This window comes from Phocoena sinus, chromosome 1, assembly GCF_008692025.1.
Source record: "Phocoena sinus isolate mPhoSin1 chromosome 1, mPhoSin1.pri, whole genome shotgun sequence".
In the NCBI taxonomy this organism is placed as follows: Eukaryota; Metazoa; Chordata; class Mammalia; order Artiodactyla; family Phocoenidae; genus Phocoena; species Phocoena sinus.
The window spans coordinates 68,883,499-68,900,584 of record NC_045763.1 but is presented as its reverse complement, the minus strand read 5'-3'; the positions used below and the strand labels follow the sequence as shown (position 1 = coordinate 68,900,584).

Below are 17,086 nucleotides of genomic sequence, written 5' to 3'. Positions count from 1 at the left end.
CAGGCCTGACACCAGGCCGGAGCACCAAGACCCTGTCAGCCACATGGCTCAGAAGAAAAGGGAGAAATAAAGAAAGAAAATAAAAATAAAATAATTAAAATTTAAAAATTAAAATAAAAAAATTAAAAAGTAATTAGAAAAAGAAGAGAGCAACCAAACTAATAAACAAATCCACCAATGATAACAAGTGTCAAAACCTATACTAAAATAAACATAAAAATCAGAAACAAGTCAGTCGCAGACAGCAAACCCCAAGTCTACAGCTGCTCCCAAAGTCTACCGCTTCAGTTCTGGATTGATTCGTTGTCTATTCAGGTATTCCACAGATGCAGGGTACATCAAGTTGACTGTGGAGATTTAATCCGCTGCTCCTGATGCTGCACAGAGAAATTTCCCTTTCTCTTCTTTGTTCGCACAGCTCCTGGGGTTCAGCTTTGGTTTTGGCCCCACCTCTGCGTGTAGGTCGCCCTCAGGCTTCTGTTTCCACCCATACAGGAGGAGGTTAAAGAAGCGGCTGATTAGGGGTCTCTGGTTCACTAAGGCCAGGGGGACGGAGGGGTACAGTAGTTATAATTGGAATGCAGGGCAAGCCTGTGGCAGCAGAGGCCACCATGATGTTGCAACAGCCTGAGGTGCACTGTGTGTTCATCCAGGGAAGTTGTCCCTGGATCACGGGACCCTGGCAGTGGCGGGCTGCACAGGATCCTGAGGCAGTGTGGATAGTGACCTGTATTTGCACACAGGCTTCTTGGTGGCGGCAGCAGCAGCCTTAGCATTTCATGCCCGTCTCTGGGGTCCGCGCTGATAGCCACAGCTCGCGCGCATCTCTGGAGCTTGTTTAGGCAGTTCTCTGCCTTCTGTGGGCAGACAGGGAAGGAATTCCCCTTCTCCTCGCACACCCTGAAACAATGGTCTCTTGCCTCTTAGGCAGGTCCAGACTTTTTCCCAGACTCCCTTCCTGCTACCTATGGTGCACTAGCCCCCTTCAGCCTGTGTTCACACAGTCAACCCCAGTCCTCTCCCTGGGATCTGACCTCCAGAGCCCAAGCCTCAGCTCCCAGCCCTCACCTGCCCCAGTGTGTAAGCAGACAAGCCTCTCGGGCTAGTGAGTGCTGGTCAGCACTGATCCTCTGTGCAGGAATCTCTCTGCTTTGCCCTCCACACCCCTGTTGCTGTGCTCTCCTCTGTGGCTCCGAATCTTCCCCCCCACCCACCGCCCCCCCATCTCCACCAGTGAAGGGTCTTCCTAGTGTGTGGAAACCTTTCCTCCTTCACATCTCCCTTCCAGAGTTGCAGGTCCCATCCTTATTCTTTTGCCTCTGTTTTTTCTTTTTTCTTTTGCCCTACCCAGGTACGTGGGGAGCTTCTTGCCTTTTGGGAAGTCTGAAATCTTCTGCCAGCATTCAGTAAGTGCTCTTGAGGAGTTGTTCCACATGTAGATGTATTTTTGATGTATTTTGGGGAAGGAAGATGATCTCCAAGTGTTACTCCTCTGCCATCTTGAAGGCCCCCCCCCCACCTCTGGATCTCTTTATAAATTAGAAATCCTAAAATTCTGAAGTTGCTGGGATGATCTCCAAACTCCTAAGTTGGCATCATCAGAAAATAGTGTAGTTCCATATACAATTTACACAATGGCCTTAAATATTCATGAAGAACCTTATATGACACAACTTTCCTTTAAGTTAGGTCAATCCCATCTAGGGTCTTACAGGACTCAAAACCTTCCAGAAACCATTTTACCCATTGGGTAACATTCCAAGGAAAGCCACGTTGGCTGGCATTGGTTTGGTTGTGAAATAGTTCACAACTCTACAACCAAATGAAGCACTATCCCTTTCAGGGTTACTTCTACATAAACCCATTTGAATTGTTTTCCATTTTCAAATGGTAAATACATCCCAATCCTTTTTTGAGGATAGTGTTTTGAGTTTTAGTCATTTTATTGCCATATTACTTTTTAAGTTTTCTAACAAAAACATATTAACTCGAATATAACATGATATCAATGTAATTTGCATTAAGACAACATTTCTGAAAGCTAAGAAATGCTTGGAATACAAACAAGTAAATATATTCATTTGTCTGTTGAATCAGTGTCATATTTGTGAGTCATATTTCATGCTAATCAGATCTGAATAATGAGAGAAATTCCTAATTCAACAATGGTTCACATTCTCAAAATAATTACTTTCCTTAAACTTTACCTCCCTAGGTGACTAATCACGTTGCTAATCATGTATAATAATAATGATTTTTATGCCATTGGAGGAATTTGATTAATTAACTTTATAAAGGGATTACTAGTTAATTTACAAGGAATGTTTAGTGCTCAATTTGTCAGCGTGAAAGAAAATTGATCTTTAAAGAACTTTATTGGGCTTCCCTGGTGTCGCAGTGGTTAAGAATCTGCCTGCCAATGCAGGGCACACGGGTTCGAGCCCTGGTCCAGGAAGATCCCACATGCCGTGAAGCAACTAAGTCCATGTGCCACAACTACTGAGTCTGCGCTCTAGAGCCCACGAGCCACAACTACTGAAGCCTGCACGCCTAGAGCCTGTGCCCAGCAACGAGAGAAGCCATCACAATGAGAAGCCTGTGCACCGCAATGAAGAGTAACCCCCCCACTCGCCACAACTAGAAAAAACCTGCGCGCAGCAACAAAGACCCAATACAGCCAAAAATTTAATTAAATAAATCTATAAAAGAAGAACTCTCTTAATTCATTTATAATTACTTGTACCATTGCCCTGCACTCTTCCCTGTATATCTGTATATTTTAATAACAAAAGATTTATTATTAAATATGATTTATTTACTTATGCCCTATTTATACTTAAGTAGCTATAAGACCTATGCCCAAAATTAAGTTCTAAAGTTAAGCACTGCTTTAAGTTCTCACCTTTGAAAAGTATGATTCTCCTAAAGCTCAAGATCCAGCAACTGATACCCTAGTTCCTGAATCTTATAATATTTATACAGTATACAATTTTAAAACTTCTCAATTGAATAGAGATATTTCATATTACTTTCCTAACAAACACTACCTGAGTTTAAGAGCACTACCATCTCTAAATCCCCTTTACTCTCATTTGCAGGTTCATTTGCATAACTGCCACAGGCCCACATCATTTATGCAAATCTCTTTATTTTTCCAAATACAAACAGGTTGTGAGAAACATTTTAAAACACTTGCTTTCTGTAGGATCATCTCAGCTTTAACTTTGTGTCGTGTGTAGCAAGGATCTATTATATGCAAATTTTATATTTCTCTTAAAGGAGCTAGAAAAGAGTATCACTTTTTTTAATTAGAGACATCATCTGCACAGCCAACATAAAAATTTTATTTTTAAAGTTCAGATAGGCTAGAAAAAAATAAGAATAAACTCTGTAAGGAAAAAGGAAAATGAGTAGAAGTAGAAAAGGAAGAATGAGTTTTAAATACTTCTAGCTAATGTAAAGTAAAATACTTTCCCTGGTAGCAAGTAAATAAAATAGTCCCAGTCTTTGACTTTAAAAAATTTATTAAGTACCTGATACAAATTCACCCACGCCCACACACACAGATGCATGCAGGCACACACCCCACCACTAGCATTCTCATTCACTCTTTCCCCATCCAGCATCCACCTGCCCTTCTTAAGGGAACATTTATCATTTGCTTCTACACTGGAGGGACCAGGCCCTGCACAATCTCAGCCCTTGTATTTCAGAGTCACTCTCTGTTGCATAGGTAGAGCATTTGACCCAGACCTAACCACCTCCCTGGCCTCTGTGACTAATTCACTTGAGACAGAGACGATCCTGAGCATTTTGTTTGAATGACTTGGAAAAGGCCCTCCCTCTCTCCCACTGTGCTTGCCACCAAGAAGATGTAGAGGGTGGAGCCATGGCTGTCATTTGGGCTCTATGACGGAGGGCCTGAAGCTGCCAGGGGATACCATGGGGATCTGAAATGAAGCCAGAATTGAGAGAAGAGAAACCACATCCTGATGACAGCGTGAGAATTCCAGTTCTAACCATTTTTGAAGCCAAGATCTACCTCTGGAATTTTCAGCTATAAGAACCAGAACATTTCCCTGGCTTAACATTCCCTTAAGCCAGTTGGAATTAGATTTGTTGAGTTTTGTTTTGTTTCATTTGTTATCTGCAATTGATAGAGTCTTAACTGAGAGATCAAGATACTGACATCCTAATGATGACATAAGAAATACACAGAGGGCTTCCCTGGTGGCACAGTGGTTAAGAATCCGCCTGCTAATGCAGGGGACAGGGGTTCGAGCCCTGGTCCGGGAAGATCCCACATGCTGTGGAGCAACTAAGCCCATGCGCCACAACTACTGAGCCTGTGCTCTAGAGCCCGTGAGCCACAACTACTGAAGCCTGCATGCCTAGAGCCCATGCTCCACAACAAGAGAAGCCACCACAATGAGACACCTGCACACTGCAAGGAAGAGTAGCCCTGCTCACTGCAACTAGAGAAAGCCCGTATGCAGCCACGAAGACCCATCGCTGCCAAAAAATAAATAAATAAAATTTTTAAAAAATAAAATAAAGAAATACACAGAAATTCAAATGCCCTTGTTCGTCACATGCCAAGTGTGTCTGCTTTCTTCATATTTGATCCATTGTTCACAAGGTTTCAGTAATCTTATTAAATGGGGCACAACTTTAATACTGTAACAAATACACAATTTGTCCATTAAATCTGATGTATTAAATACTTTCCATATGTATCATTTACAAATTTTTCCACATATATTTTAATATATGTATATATTATGAAATCATCACCACAGTAAGTCTAGTTAACATCTATCATCATATATATTTTTTAAATCCATAAAACTGCTTATGTAGGAAATATTATTTATAGGTTAAAAACTGAAGTTTAAAACAGCCTCTACAACTCAATACCAAGGAAACAAACAACCCAATCAAAAAATGGGCAGAAAACCTAAATAGGCATTTCTCCAAAGAAGACATACAGATGGTCAACAGGCACATGAAGAGATGCTCAACATCACTAATTATTAGAGAAATGCAAATCAAAATTACAATGAGTTATCACCTCACATCCGTCAGAATGGCCATCATCAAAAAGTCTACAAATAATAGGGGACTTAACTGGTAGTCCAGTGGTTAAGACTCTGTGCTCCCAATGCAAGGGGCATGGTTTCAATCCCTGGTCAGAAAACTAAGATTCCGCATGCTGCACAGCACAGCCAAAAAAAAAGTCTACAAATAATAAGTGCTGGAGAGGGTGTGGAGAAAAAGGAACACTCCTACATTGTTGGTGGGAATGTAAATTGGTGCAGCCACTTGGAAAACAGTATGGAGGTTCCTTAAAAAACTAAATATAGAGCTACCATATGATCCTGCAATCCCACTACTGGGCATACACTGGAAAAGCTGAACACTCTAATTCAAAAAGATACATGCACACCAATGTTCATAGCAGCACTATTTACAATAGCCAAGACACGGAAGCAATGTAAGTGTCCATTGGCAGATGAATGGATAAAGAAGATGTGATAGATATAGATATATTACTACTCAGCCATAAAAAAAGAATGAAATATTGCCATTTGCAACAACATGGGTGGAAGTAAGATAAAGAAAAATATGATATCACTTATATGTAGAATCTAAAAAATAATACAAATGAACTAATTTACAGAACAGAAACAGACTCACAGACATGGAAAACAAACTTACAGTTACCAAAGGGAAAAAGGGGGGGGAGGGATAAAGTAGGAGTTTGGGATTAATAGATACACACTACTATACATAAAATAAATAAACAACAAGGATTTACTATATAGCACAGGGAACTATATTTAATATCTTATAATAACCTATAATGGAAAAGAATCTGAAAAATATATATATATATAACTGAATCACTTTGCTGTACACCTGAAACTAACACAATATTGTAAATCAACTATACTTCAATTTTAAAAAATAGATAAAATGAACATTTTCCCGTAAAAAAAAAAAACCCTGAAGTTTAGGAAAGTTGACTTGGCTTTGAGGCCTCATAACTAATAAGGGGTAAGGGCCAGGTGTTCTTTTCATTTTTATTTATCTTTATTTTCATTATGCTTTTCATCACTACACAGATACTGTTTATCTTGAAAAATATGTGACAATAAATGCAAGCAAGACACAAGCATTAAGTTCCATCAAATTAAGACATAAGAATTTTTAAAATAGTATGATCTTACCTAAATCGATATCTCGAATTCCCATGTACAATTCAAGAAGATCATCAACCTTTCCAATCGCCTTTGTTTTGGTTTCAGAGGGCTTTATCAAAGAAAAGAGAAATAAAATCATATTTTTATGTATAATCTCTTAAATGTCAAGCCATACATAGGGGGAAATCTGATGTGGAGCCAGTTCCTGGTTGTGTACTTCAGCTAATTTGAATGGAAATATATCTAGAATGTGCACTGCAACTCAATACAAATGAATATAGTAAATATTTTTGGTGTTTGTGTTAAGTATTATAGATTCAAAGAAGAAAAGCAAGAACAGTCTCCAAGCAGCTAGCAGTCTAGAAGGGAGACAGATGTGAAAAGAAATAGCTATTTAACAATAATAAGGACAATTTCTAAAGGATGTCAAAGGCAAAGAGGCATCACAGGGGAAGTAAATTTAAATCTCTAAGTGTCCAGGAAGACTTCAGAAAGGTGACTTAAGAACTGTGTTTTCAAAATGAACTGGCATCAGATAAGCAGAAGCAGGCACCGAAAGTAGAAGGCAATATATACACAAAGTCTATGTGAGGTTGCAGAGTCTGATAAAAGCGTACAGTGGGTTAAAGGACTGCAAGAAGTCCCATGTGATGGGAATCATAGCGCCAGATATGACTAGATCTTAAGGAGTCCTGTTGGCCTTGAATAGGGCTTTGGTCTTTATCATGCAGGCCATATGCATTAACAGCTCACCCCAAGAGTAAAACACTCTGAACACATACCCCTATTATTTATTTTTTTATTAATTTTATTGAACAGAAGTCCCCCCCTCATCTGTGGTCTTGCTTTCCTCAGTTTCAGTTACCTCAGTCAACTGAGGTCCAAAAATATTATATGGAAAATTCCAGAAATAAACAGTTCACAAGTTTTACATTGTGTACCACTCTGAGTAGTATGATAAAATCTCACACCTCCTGCTCCATCCCAGAATTCCCAACCACAGACATCACCTGCTCCTGAGATCCAACCTTCACCATCATCACGGCTAGGTGATCCAGGATCACCCAAGCAGATGATCCTCCTTCTGACTTAGAGTCAGAAGGTCAGTGGTAGCCTAACACTATGTCACAATGCCTATGTCATTTACCTCACTCCATCCCATCACACTGGCATTTTATCATGTCACATCATCACAAGAAGGGCGAGTACAGTAAAATAAGACATTTGGAGAGATCACGTTCACACAACTTTTATTATAGTGTATTTTATAATAGTTCTATTTTACTATTAGTTATTATCATCTTTTACTGTGTCCAACTTATAAGTTAAACTTTATCATAGGTATGTATGTATAGGAAAAAACATAGTATATATAAGTTTCAGTACTATACACAGTTTCACACATCCACTGGGGGTTTTGGAAAGTGTCCACTGTGGATAAGAGGGGACTACTGTATGCAATTTTTATCAATTACACACATGTGTTACCACATTAATGTATTGAGTATGTTATAAAAATAGAAATTTTATAAGATGGTGAAATAATATTTTTAAATAATTGTTTTATGTATTAATGGTACCAAAATATTTTTGTTCTTCCTACAAGTTTCTATGAAAAACATGATTGGACATATTTTATTATTCTTTTAAAATCTTGGTTTAATATTTGGTGAAGTCTGGTTCTGTTTAGTTTATTTCAATACTTGGTTTTAAATGGCTTCATAGCTGAAATAAAATTTGCCCAAAGATGTTAAACACTCAACTACGGGTACAAATGTTGAATTCAAGACTACACTGCAGGGCTTCCCTGGTGGTGCAGTGGTTGAGAGTCCGCCTGCTGATGCAGGGGACACGGGTTCGTGCACCGGTCCAGGAAGATCTCACAAGCCGCAGAGCGGCTGGGCCGGTGAGCCGTGGCCGCTGGGCCTGCGCGTCCGGAGCCTGTGCTCCGCGACGGGAGAGGCCCCAGTAGTGGGAGGCCCAGCATACCACAAAAAAAACAAACAATGGCCACCAAGATCTTACTATCCTAAATAGCTCTTGACCTCATCACCCCCTCTTCCATTCACGTTCTGATTGCCTGTGTTCAGTCCTGACTTTTTTAAATTGAGATATAATTGACATATAACATTATCTTAGTTTCAGGTATACAACATAAAGATTTGATATGCGTATATACTGTAAAATCATCACCACAATAAGTCTAGTTAACATCCATAACCACACATAGTTATTTTTTTCCTTGTGATGAGAACTTTTAAGATCTAGTCTCTTAGCAACTTTCAAATATATAATAGAGTATTATAAACTATAGTCACCATGCTGTGCAGTCTATCCTCAGGACTTGTTTATAAGTGGAAGTTTGTACCTTGACCCTCTTCACCCATTTCACCCACCCACCCCCAACCCACTACCTTTGGCAACAACCAATCTGCTCCATTTCTGTATGAGGTGGGGGATTTGGGGGGGGGGGAGGTGAGAGGAGTATATAACTGAGGTCATCCAATATTTGTCTTTCTCTGTCTGACTTATTTCACTTAGCTTAATACCCTCACGGTCCATCCATGTTGTTACAAATGGCAGGATTTTCTTCTTTTTCATGTCTGAATAATACTCCCCTTGTCTTTTCTTATTTGCAGAAGTCTCCTAATTGGTCTCCCTGCCTGAAATCTTCAGGCTCGGGACTTCCCTGGTGGCACAGTGGTTAAGAATCCGCCTGCTAATGCAGGGGACACGGGTTCAAGCCCTGGTCCGGGAAGATCTCACATGTCGCAGAGCAACTAAGCCCGTGCGCCACAACTACTGAGCCTGAGCCCTAGAGCCCACGCACCACAACTACTGTAGCCCGTGCACCTAGAGCCTGTGCTCCACAGCAAGAGAAGCCACCACAGGGAGAAGCCTGCGCACCGCAATGAAAAGTAGCCCCTGCTCGCCGCAACTAGAGAAAGCCCGCACACAGCAATGAAGACCCAATGCAGCCAAAAATAAAATTAAAATTAAAAAGAAAAATCTTCACACTCTCAAATCCACCCTGCTCAATATCCCATCCCCCAGAACCAAGGGGTTTTTCTAAAACACAAAACTGATTTGCTGTTCCCCTTGCAATTTTTAAATAGCACCCCCCGCTCCATTATCCACAGGTCCTTCACGCCCTGACCCAGGCCTCTACCTCCAGCCTCATCACCCCCCACCAGGTACTTGCAGCACACTCCAGTCCCGTGGACATTTCCATTTCATGCCTAGAACACTCTTCTCCCCATCTTTGACCAACTCAACCATTTCTTCTGGAGGGAACTCTCCCTGATTTCCCTTTCCCAATCCCTGACTGCAGCTGATCAGCCAGCCCCTCCTTTATGACATTAACCTTGCCCTTCTGATTTGTAATAGTTTCTTTTCCTGCCTCTCTCCTTTTAAAGGAAAAACAACGTCTTTATCCATCTTTGTATCACCAGCACCTGGACTGTACCTGTCTCAACAAACACATAGTGAATAAATCGTGAGGTATGCAGGTGGAGTATAGTTCCGTTTTCAGAAATTGTGCTAGATAATGAGGGGCTGATTTGCTTCAAATCTGTAAATCCTTTGGTGTTTGAAATTAAATGGTAGGTCATTTGTATCAAATTTAATATTAGCACCAAACTAGTTTTTTTTTTCCCCTTTATTACGAGCTATTTTAATTGCCCTATTTAATGAAGCAGGCTATGCAAATAGGAAGGGAGTTTTAGATGTTTTTCTTGGAATGAATCTTTCCCACCTCCTCAGGCAGATCTGCAGTTATTCTTTTTCATTCCAGCACCTTCTATATAGCAGCTGCTCATAAAGAAACAGATATGTATTACCCATTTTAACTGTTAGAAGAGGGCGCTCCTCCTGCAGTGACATGGAGTTTTTCCTGCCGACCCCACTTCCTTTGCAAACAGTTTGAAGGCCTGTCCTTTTCTCCTCCACTTTAAAGCACACTTGGCATCCCCTAGCTCCTTCCCACTGTCCTTCCATCCTCTTACAGATTCCTTTCTTCCACTGAGGTTTGTTCATTTGTTCAACAATAAACATTTACTGGACTTCAGCATTATGTCTGGCAGTGTGCTGGGCATTGGAAAAGCAAAGACTCAGAACAACCAGATGTCACTGCCCTGGGTTTTTTCACAAATCTTGTCATATCTCACTTTCAAAATGTTTTCAGCTCTCCCAGGCCTCTCCATTGTCACTTGCCTCCAGATCAATCTTTTCATTCACCCAGGACCAAGGCACTCGACTCGGAGTCTTCCTCTGGATTCTCCAAAACAGACAACATCCTGGGTGACTCAAACATTCAAGAGGACAACCCTGGCCTCGTGGTTCCTTGAGGGTCTGCTCCGACAAACCACACCCGTGACTGACCCTGACATCGTCCCCCAAAAGCTCTGGATCCTATGAAAACAGCCTCCTAACCATTCATCTGTCTCACTCTCTTGCTCTTCAAACAGCTGGGAGCCCTAAGACGGTAGGTGCACACAGACATGCCTTCCCCCTGACCCAGCCCCCCCACCCCACGCTAAGGAGCTCCGGAGCCTCAGAGGTCTGTCTGACCTCCCCAAAGGAGGGCTTCATCACCGCTGTCTTCCTGCTGTGAGCGGACCTGCCACTTGTCACTTTGAATCATTACCACTGTCACCCTCTTCTTCCACCTTCCTTCCCTCCATGTGTCTCTTCTCCTCGTGTTTTTCACTCAAATACTGACCTTTACATAGACACAGTCAATCAGCAAAACCCTTCCTCCAGTCAATCGTAAGCGAATCACTCACTAATTCATTAAATTCAAAGATCTGAGCTCCTCTGAAGTGTCAGGCACTGTTCTAGGTGCTGGGGATACAGCTGTGAACAGGACATGTGAGAACAAGACATGGGACTGAGAGGAGACAAGGATGTAAGTCCCACTGGGTTCAGTGCCTTAAAAAAAATGAAGGGCAAGGAAGATTGGGCAGGGGGCAGGGTGGCGGGACCTGCTATTATAGCAGCTGCTCAGAGGTTAAACAGGGTAGGATGTGGACAGAAACTCAAGGCGGCAAGGGAGTGAGCAGTGCTCGTAAATGGGCAGCGCATCCAGCTAGAGGTAACAGCTCATACAAAGGTCCTGAGGCAGGGATGTATCTGGAGTGCTTGCGGACAGAGAGGAGACTCAAGTAGCTGAAGCAGAGGGAGCCAGAAGGAGAGGGGTGGAGATGAGAGCAGAGAAGAGACGCAGAGTCAGATCGTGTTGGTCACTCTGAGGAATTTAGCTTTTACTCCGAGTGACGTGGGAAGCCACTGGAGGGTTTTGAACAGATTGTTCCATCTCATTTGAGTTTCTAAAGGATAACTCTGGCTGCTGAGTAAGCAGAGGGAAAGAGGGCCTTTATTTCCAGCTCTGACAAACACGAGTGTCCATCCATTTCCAAGACATATAGGGATTAAATGAACATAACATACCACTTCTTCCACAGTGGCAGGACCTTTTGATCTCAGGCGAAGTGTCTCCCTTCCAGTACCAATCCTTCCTGTTGATGACTTTCCAGCTTTTGACCTAGGCTCCATGTCTATAAACATACAATGGATGGGGAAACATACATATATTAAGAATTCCAACCAGTTGCTATAAAAGCTAATGAGTTTCCATCACAAATTTCTGTACAGTTATTGAAGAGATTTGATAAAAGCTATGCCTTCTGATAAAATTTCCCAAAACAAAATAAATTCACCTGTCATCCATTATTCTCATATGAGAGTCTCTATGAGGTCTGCCTACAACAAGGAAAGGGAATACGTGAAATGTGCTGATCGGAAAGACTGGAAGTTATAAGGAACAAAAAATAAAAGTTGGTTTTATTGTAAGAATAAAGAGGTATATGTGGCAGGAAAGCAGAGGTAGGTGTGTAGCTGGACTTCATTAAGGTCACAAAGAAGGGAAGGAGTCATGTCTTGATAGAAGACAGAGATGGAGGCACTATTATTGGAGGACCTACCTTCTGCTGGATGCTTTCAATACAAAATCCCATTTAATTCTTGGGCCAACTTATGAGGCAAGTTAGAGCCGTCATTTTACAGAAAAGGAAACTGAACTCAGTAAGGATCAGAGCTGGTATTCAAATCCAGGCCTTGTGACCCCAAAGTCTCAACAACACTTCACCACCACACCTCTTGGAAGCACAAGGGATAAATTCAGAGGTAACGGACCTCAAGAGGCTGGGAACAGGTTCCAAGGAAGGAGTTCCCCTCGCAAGGCAGACGACAACAGAGAGTAAGAGTCCACGAGAAGCCACTCCTTCCCTATGCTGGTTTTCTACGTGTGTGTTTTGGTTTGGTTTTGGTTTTCCAGCACACCAAGAGTCACCCCCACTCCCAGACAGTAACATAAATGAGTGGAAGGGTAGGGTGGGAACTGAGGATAACTCCCAGGACGTACCCTATCCAGGCCACTCCAGTAACTGACTGCTCTGTGAGAAGGTAGGCCCTGCACAGCCAGATCTTCTACTGGTTTGCAGAGAAGATGAACACTCAGTTTTGTGTCAACCTCCTGATTTTTAACTTTTGGCAACTAAATCAAACTTTTAAAAATGACATAATGTGCTCCGCAACAAGAGAAGCCACCACAATGAGAAGACTGCGTGCCGCAACGAAGAGTAGCCCCTGCTCGCCGCAACTAGAGAAAGCCCGGGCACAGCGAGGATGACCAAACACAGCCAAAATAAATTAATAATAAATTAAAGATAAAAATAACGTAATGGCAAAAATAAAAAATTTGTGGATCAGATTCTAATCATAGGCCACCGGTTTATAACTTCTGCAGGTATCCCGAGTCCCCTTGACTGAGGACTCTGGCAGCAGTCTGGGGCATGGATGGAGGTGGATGTGAGGAGACGCAGCACCAAGCCTGGGCGATAACTGAGCTCCAACGCAGAGTCACAGGGCAGGCCGCAGTGTACGAGCAGGTGGTGAGGTCCACACAAAGCTCTCAAAACATGGACATCAAGTGGCCTGCACAAACACATCCTTCCTTAGAATCTAGGATAATTCCCATCTTCAGCAAGTCCTGTTTCACTATTGGGGATCTATTCCAAGGTGACTAAGGATTTTACATGTTAATTTTAACCTGCATTTGAGGACAGAGCCACCAAAACATAAAACACATAAGTCTTCCTCTGAGAGTGAAATCATTCAAAATAATCATGCAATAAATAGGGTAGTTCCCCTAAGCCAAAACCTCTAAATGGTGGCTGACAGTGCTCATGTTGACCACGCTGACCAGAGAGATGCTCAGGAGACCAGAGCTGTGTCAGCACATCTACAGCATTTGCCTTGCCAGTCACACTGTGTCCCGTCCGAGGGAAGAACAGATTAACAGGAGATGCTCACTCAGCACAGGGTTTCCAAAAGAATGCCCAACGAAAAAGATGAGGCCAGTCTGTCACCAGCACTGTCCAGGATCCTATACTACCCAGTTTGGGGTCATGTACAGACCTACAGTGGTCAAGACAGCCTCACCTTAATGATGCTAACCTCCAAGATAAACTACCTTACACCCGCACTCCCCCTATCACACACTCTACCCACCGCGATTTCACCAAGCAACCTGCTCTGTATAATTTGTCTTCCAATATAAATTTTCTACAGGGTGGCAAATGAAGTACTCAGCTAACACACGTCTTTGGTTTACAACTACATATACATTTCTAACTGTAAAGTAATACACTGGCATTCTGACTTAACAACGAGTCTTTTGTAAGTTTGGTAAGCAAGACATAACCCTGGAAAATTGCACAAGTTCTGGATACACTGAAGAAATTAAAGGTTCCTGGGATGTACGAAGCTGAGGACCCAGACTCTGGAACGTGGGAACTTCACGGAGGGAATGTCATCCAGGCTTGAGAAGTCGGCCAGCCACCCTAGATGATGTCTCTGCTCACCTGGCTCTTACCTGCAATAGCAGTAGCTAAAAATGAAAATGAAATGTAGAACAGAAGTTTTTTTACTTGGTTTTTTTTTTTAATTTTTAATTCATTTATATTTTTAATTCATTAATTTATTTATTTTTGGCTGCGTTGGGTCTTCGTTGCTGCGCACAGGCTTTCTCTAGTTGCAGTGTGCATGCTTCTCATCGTGGTGGCTTCTCTTGTTGTGGAGCACGGGCTCTAGGCACGCGGGCTTCAGTAGTTGTGGCGCATGGGCTTCAGTAGTTGTGGTGTGTGGGCTCTAAAGCGCAGGCTCAGTAGTTGTGGCGCAGGGGCTTAGTTGCTCCGCGGCATGTGGGATCTTCCTGGACCAGGGCTCGAACCCATGTCCCCTGCATTGGCAGGCGGAGTCTTAACCACTGCGCCACCAGGGAAGCCCCTAGGCTTTATTTTTTTAAGCAGTTTTAAGTTCATAACAAATTGAGAAGACAGAGCTCTCCCATACACCTCTTGCCTCCACATATGCATCACCTCCCCCATGATCAATACCCCTCACCACAGGGCTACATTCGTTATAATCAATGAACCTACATGGACACATCATATCACCTAAAGTTCATAGTTATGTTAGGGTTCACTCCTGGTGTTGTACATTCTGTGGGTTTGGAAGAATGAATAATGACATGTATCCACCATCAGAGCATCATTCAGAATAGTTTCATTGCCCTAAAAATCCTCTGTGCTCTGCTTGTGCACCCCAGATTTTTTTTTTTAGTCATTACATGTTTGTCATCTTCTCCTTGAAAGTGTTATCTCAAAACCAACCACTTGGTGGCACCAAAACAAAAGTTAAAATTTCACTTCTGGCTTAGACCAGCCTCCAGAAAGGCAGTCCTTGTGGCTAAAGAAATAGAAGCCACGTTTCTCCACAATCCTGATTAAGGGAAGTAAATCAACCGGTTTATACATGAAAACAGGCAGGATGGCCCTGTTCAGCCTCAGAGGGAAAAAAATGTTTTGCTTTTTTAATGTTTGCAAAGGTTGCTAGTCTGGCCTACTTTTAGGGTGCTGGCCGGTCTAAGCTTGTCGAACCAACCAGGCCAAGCCCTAGATCAGTCACTTCACTTCTCATGAACAGGTTTTCATGAGGCCTCTCTTGGGGCTGAATGATGAGAGGGATGCAGTTCACACAGGAGATGCTGGTAATCGGCCTGCAGCTCGAAGGATTCACTAGACTCAGGGCTCCCCTCCTGTGTCACTTAGGGCACAGGACACTCAGAGCTCAGGGGTACACAGCTGCTCCCACAGCTGAGTGGGATGTCACCAAGAAGCAGTCGCCTTAGTTCCAAACCCTTTTGTGGCAACTGTATCTGTTACTCTAATTACATAATTGAATTTAAAACTACGTGAGCTGATGAAATAAGTGTGAAACACGGAGTTATTATTGCTAGGAAAACTAGGTTAACTGCTTTGGAAAGACTCCATAAGGGCGAGTTGCAAAAAAAAAAAAAAAAAAAGGTGTGGGCAAAATGATGCTAGGAGATTAGGAAAAATATCTTTAACCATCCAGCATTTCACATATCTGGCTTTTAGATATCAAACAGAAACCATAGATGTGCGTTCAGGTTCTGATTACTAAAGCAAGACTTCATAGAACTCCAATTTGTGTCCTCTACTCAAAGAGCTTTTTACATCTAAAGAGTTGTAAAAGAACGTATATTTATATGTTTTAAAATAAAATGTTTATATCCACTTGTGTCATTCTTTATGATACCATTTTAACTGGCATTTTCAATAAACAGACCAACCCCCAGCCCCTGCTACAACGTGAAGGTCAGGGGAGAGATGGGGAAATGGAGAAGACAGCAAGATGTCTGTCTCTAGTCCCACCCTGAGCCCCAGGGGAAGAAGAGCACTGACAGCGGCCAAGGCCCTATCTTCAGGTGGAACACATGCAAATGGTTTAGATCCCCAATGGACACAGGGTGACAGTGAGAAGGGTAGGCATTCTCCTGCTTCTGCGCAGAACAAGATCTTGTTCTGGTCCCACAAGGGCCTGCGTTGGCCTGGAGTACAGTTCATAGCAGGGGCAGAGCCATGATTTCCATGAGAGGGGGGCACATATGGACACCTCTGTGCCCAGCAAGAGATAGACTTCAGAATCAGAGAACTTGAGTTAAAACCCAGCTTCACCATTTACAAATTGTGAGAACTTAAGGAATAAGTTCTTATCTGTACAAGAACACTACTGAAACCAAGTGAGGCCCTGTGGGACTCCCAAGCACAGAGGCTCTTTTGTCCCGTTTCTTGTGGGCAAGGCTCCAGCCTCTATGACCTTCCCTGAGTTCCAAAGGGCAGATTCCAACAGTTGTTAATCAAGGGAGAAGCAGCCATGAAACCACCTGAGGCCAGATTAAAGGGACCAGAGAAGCTCATCAAGATTAGCCGACCACCTGAGCTGAGATTAAGGGCGTGCAGGCCCTGCTCAACCCTAATCTTGTCACAGACCCTCACCTTTGAACCACTGTTATAAAACCCTCATCAAATCCTCCCGGGTTGGGACACATCATTTTTCAAGGCAGAAGCCCAGTGTGTCTCCCTTTGCCTGGCAAAGTAATAAAGCTATCCTTTTCTACTTCACCCAGAACTCTGTCTCCAAGATTTGATTCGGCACCTGTGTACAGAGAGGCCGACCTCTTGGTAACACTACCTATATAGGATGTTGTCTTAAGCATTCAAATGGCTGCCGTATGAAAGGTGCTTTGCCCCGTGGTCTGGCTCATACACAGAAAGCTGCTACTGCTGTTGGATTTGCTTCTGCTGACACGGTCCACACTGGACAGCCAGCCATCTGCTCATCCCATGCTCTCCCCAACAAAACCATTTGCACTGGTTTTCCCAGGATGAGAAACATGCAGAAGTCTCTCTTCGAATGTTCAGAAAACTGTCACTTCAAATACAAAGGTCTCCTTTTTA

General features: G+C 42.6%; 1 protein-coding gene across 3 annotated transcripts in view; it reads right to left on the bottom strand.

Annotated features, from left to right (window-relative positions):
- GIPC2 (GIPC PDZ domain containing family member 2) overlaps nt 1–17,086 on the bottom strand; it is an 88,536-nt gene that overhangs the window by 17,238 nt on the left and 54,212 nt on the right. The window contains exons 4-6 of one of the 3 annotated variants that reach the window (XM_032614019.1): nt 11,652–11,758; nt 6,231–6,312; nt 3,457–4,677 (exon numbers count right to left, since the gene is read on the bottom strand). In XM_032614019.1, coding sequence (XP_032469910.1) covers nt 4,655–4,677; nt 6,231–6,312; nt 11,652–11,758 — 212 coding nt within the window. In that variant the 3' untranslated portion in view covers nt 3,457–4,654. Of the gene's footprint in view, nt 1–3,456; nt 4,678–6,230; nt 6,313–11,651; nt 11,759–17,086 lie in introns of those variants that run through there. The other 2 variants (XM_032614000.1, XM_032614009.1) reach the window with 2 other exon arrangements.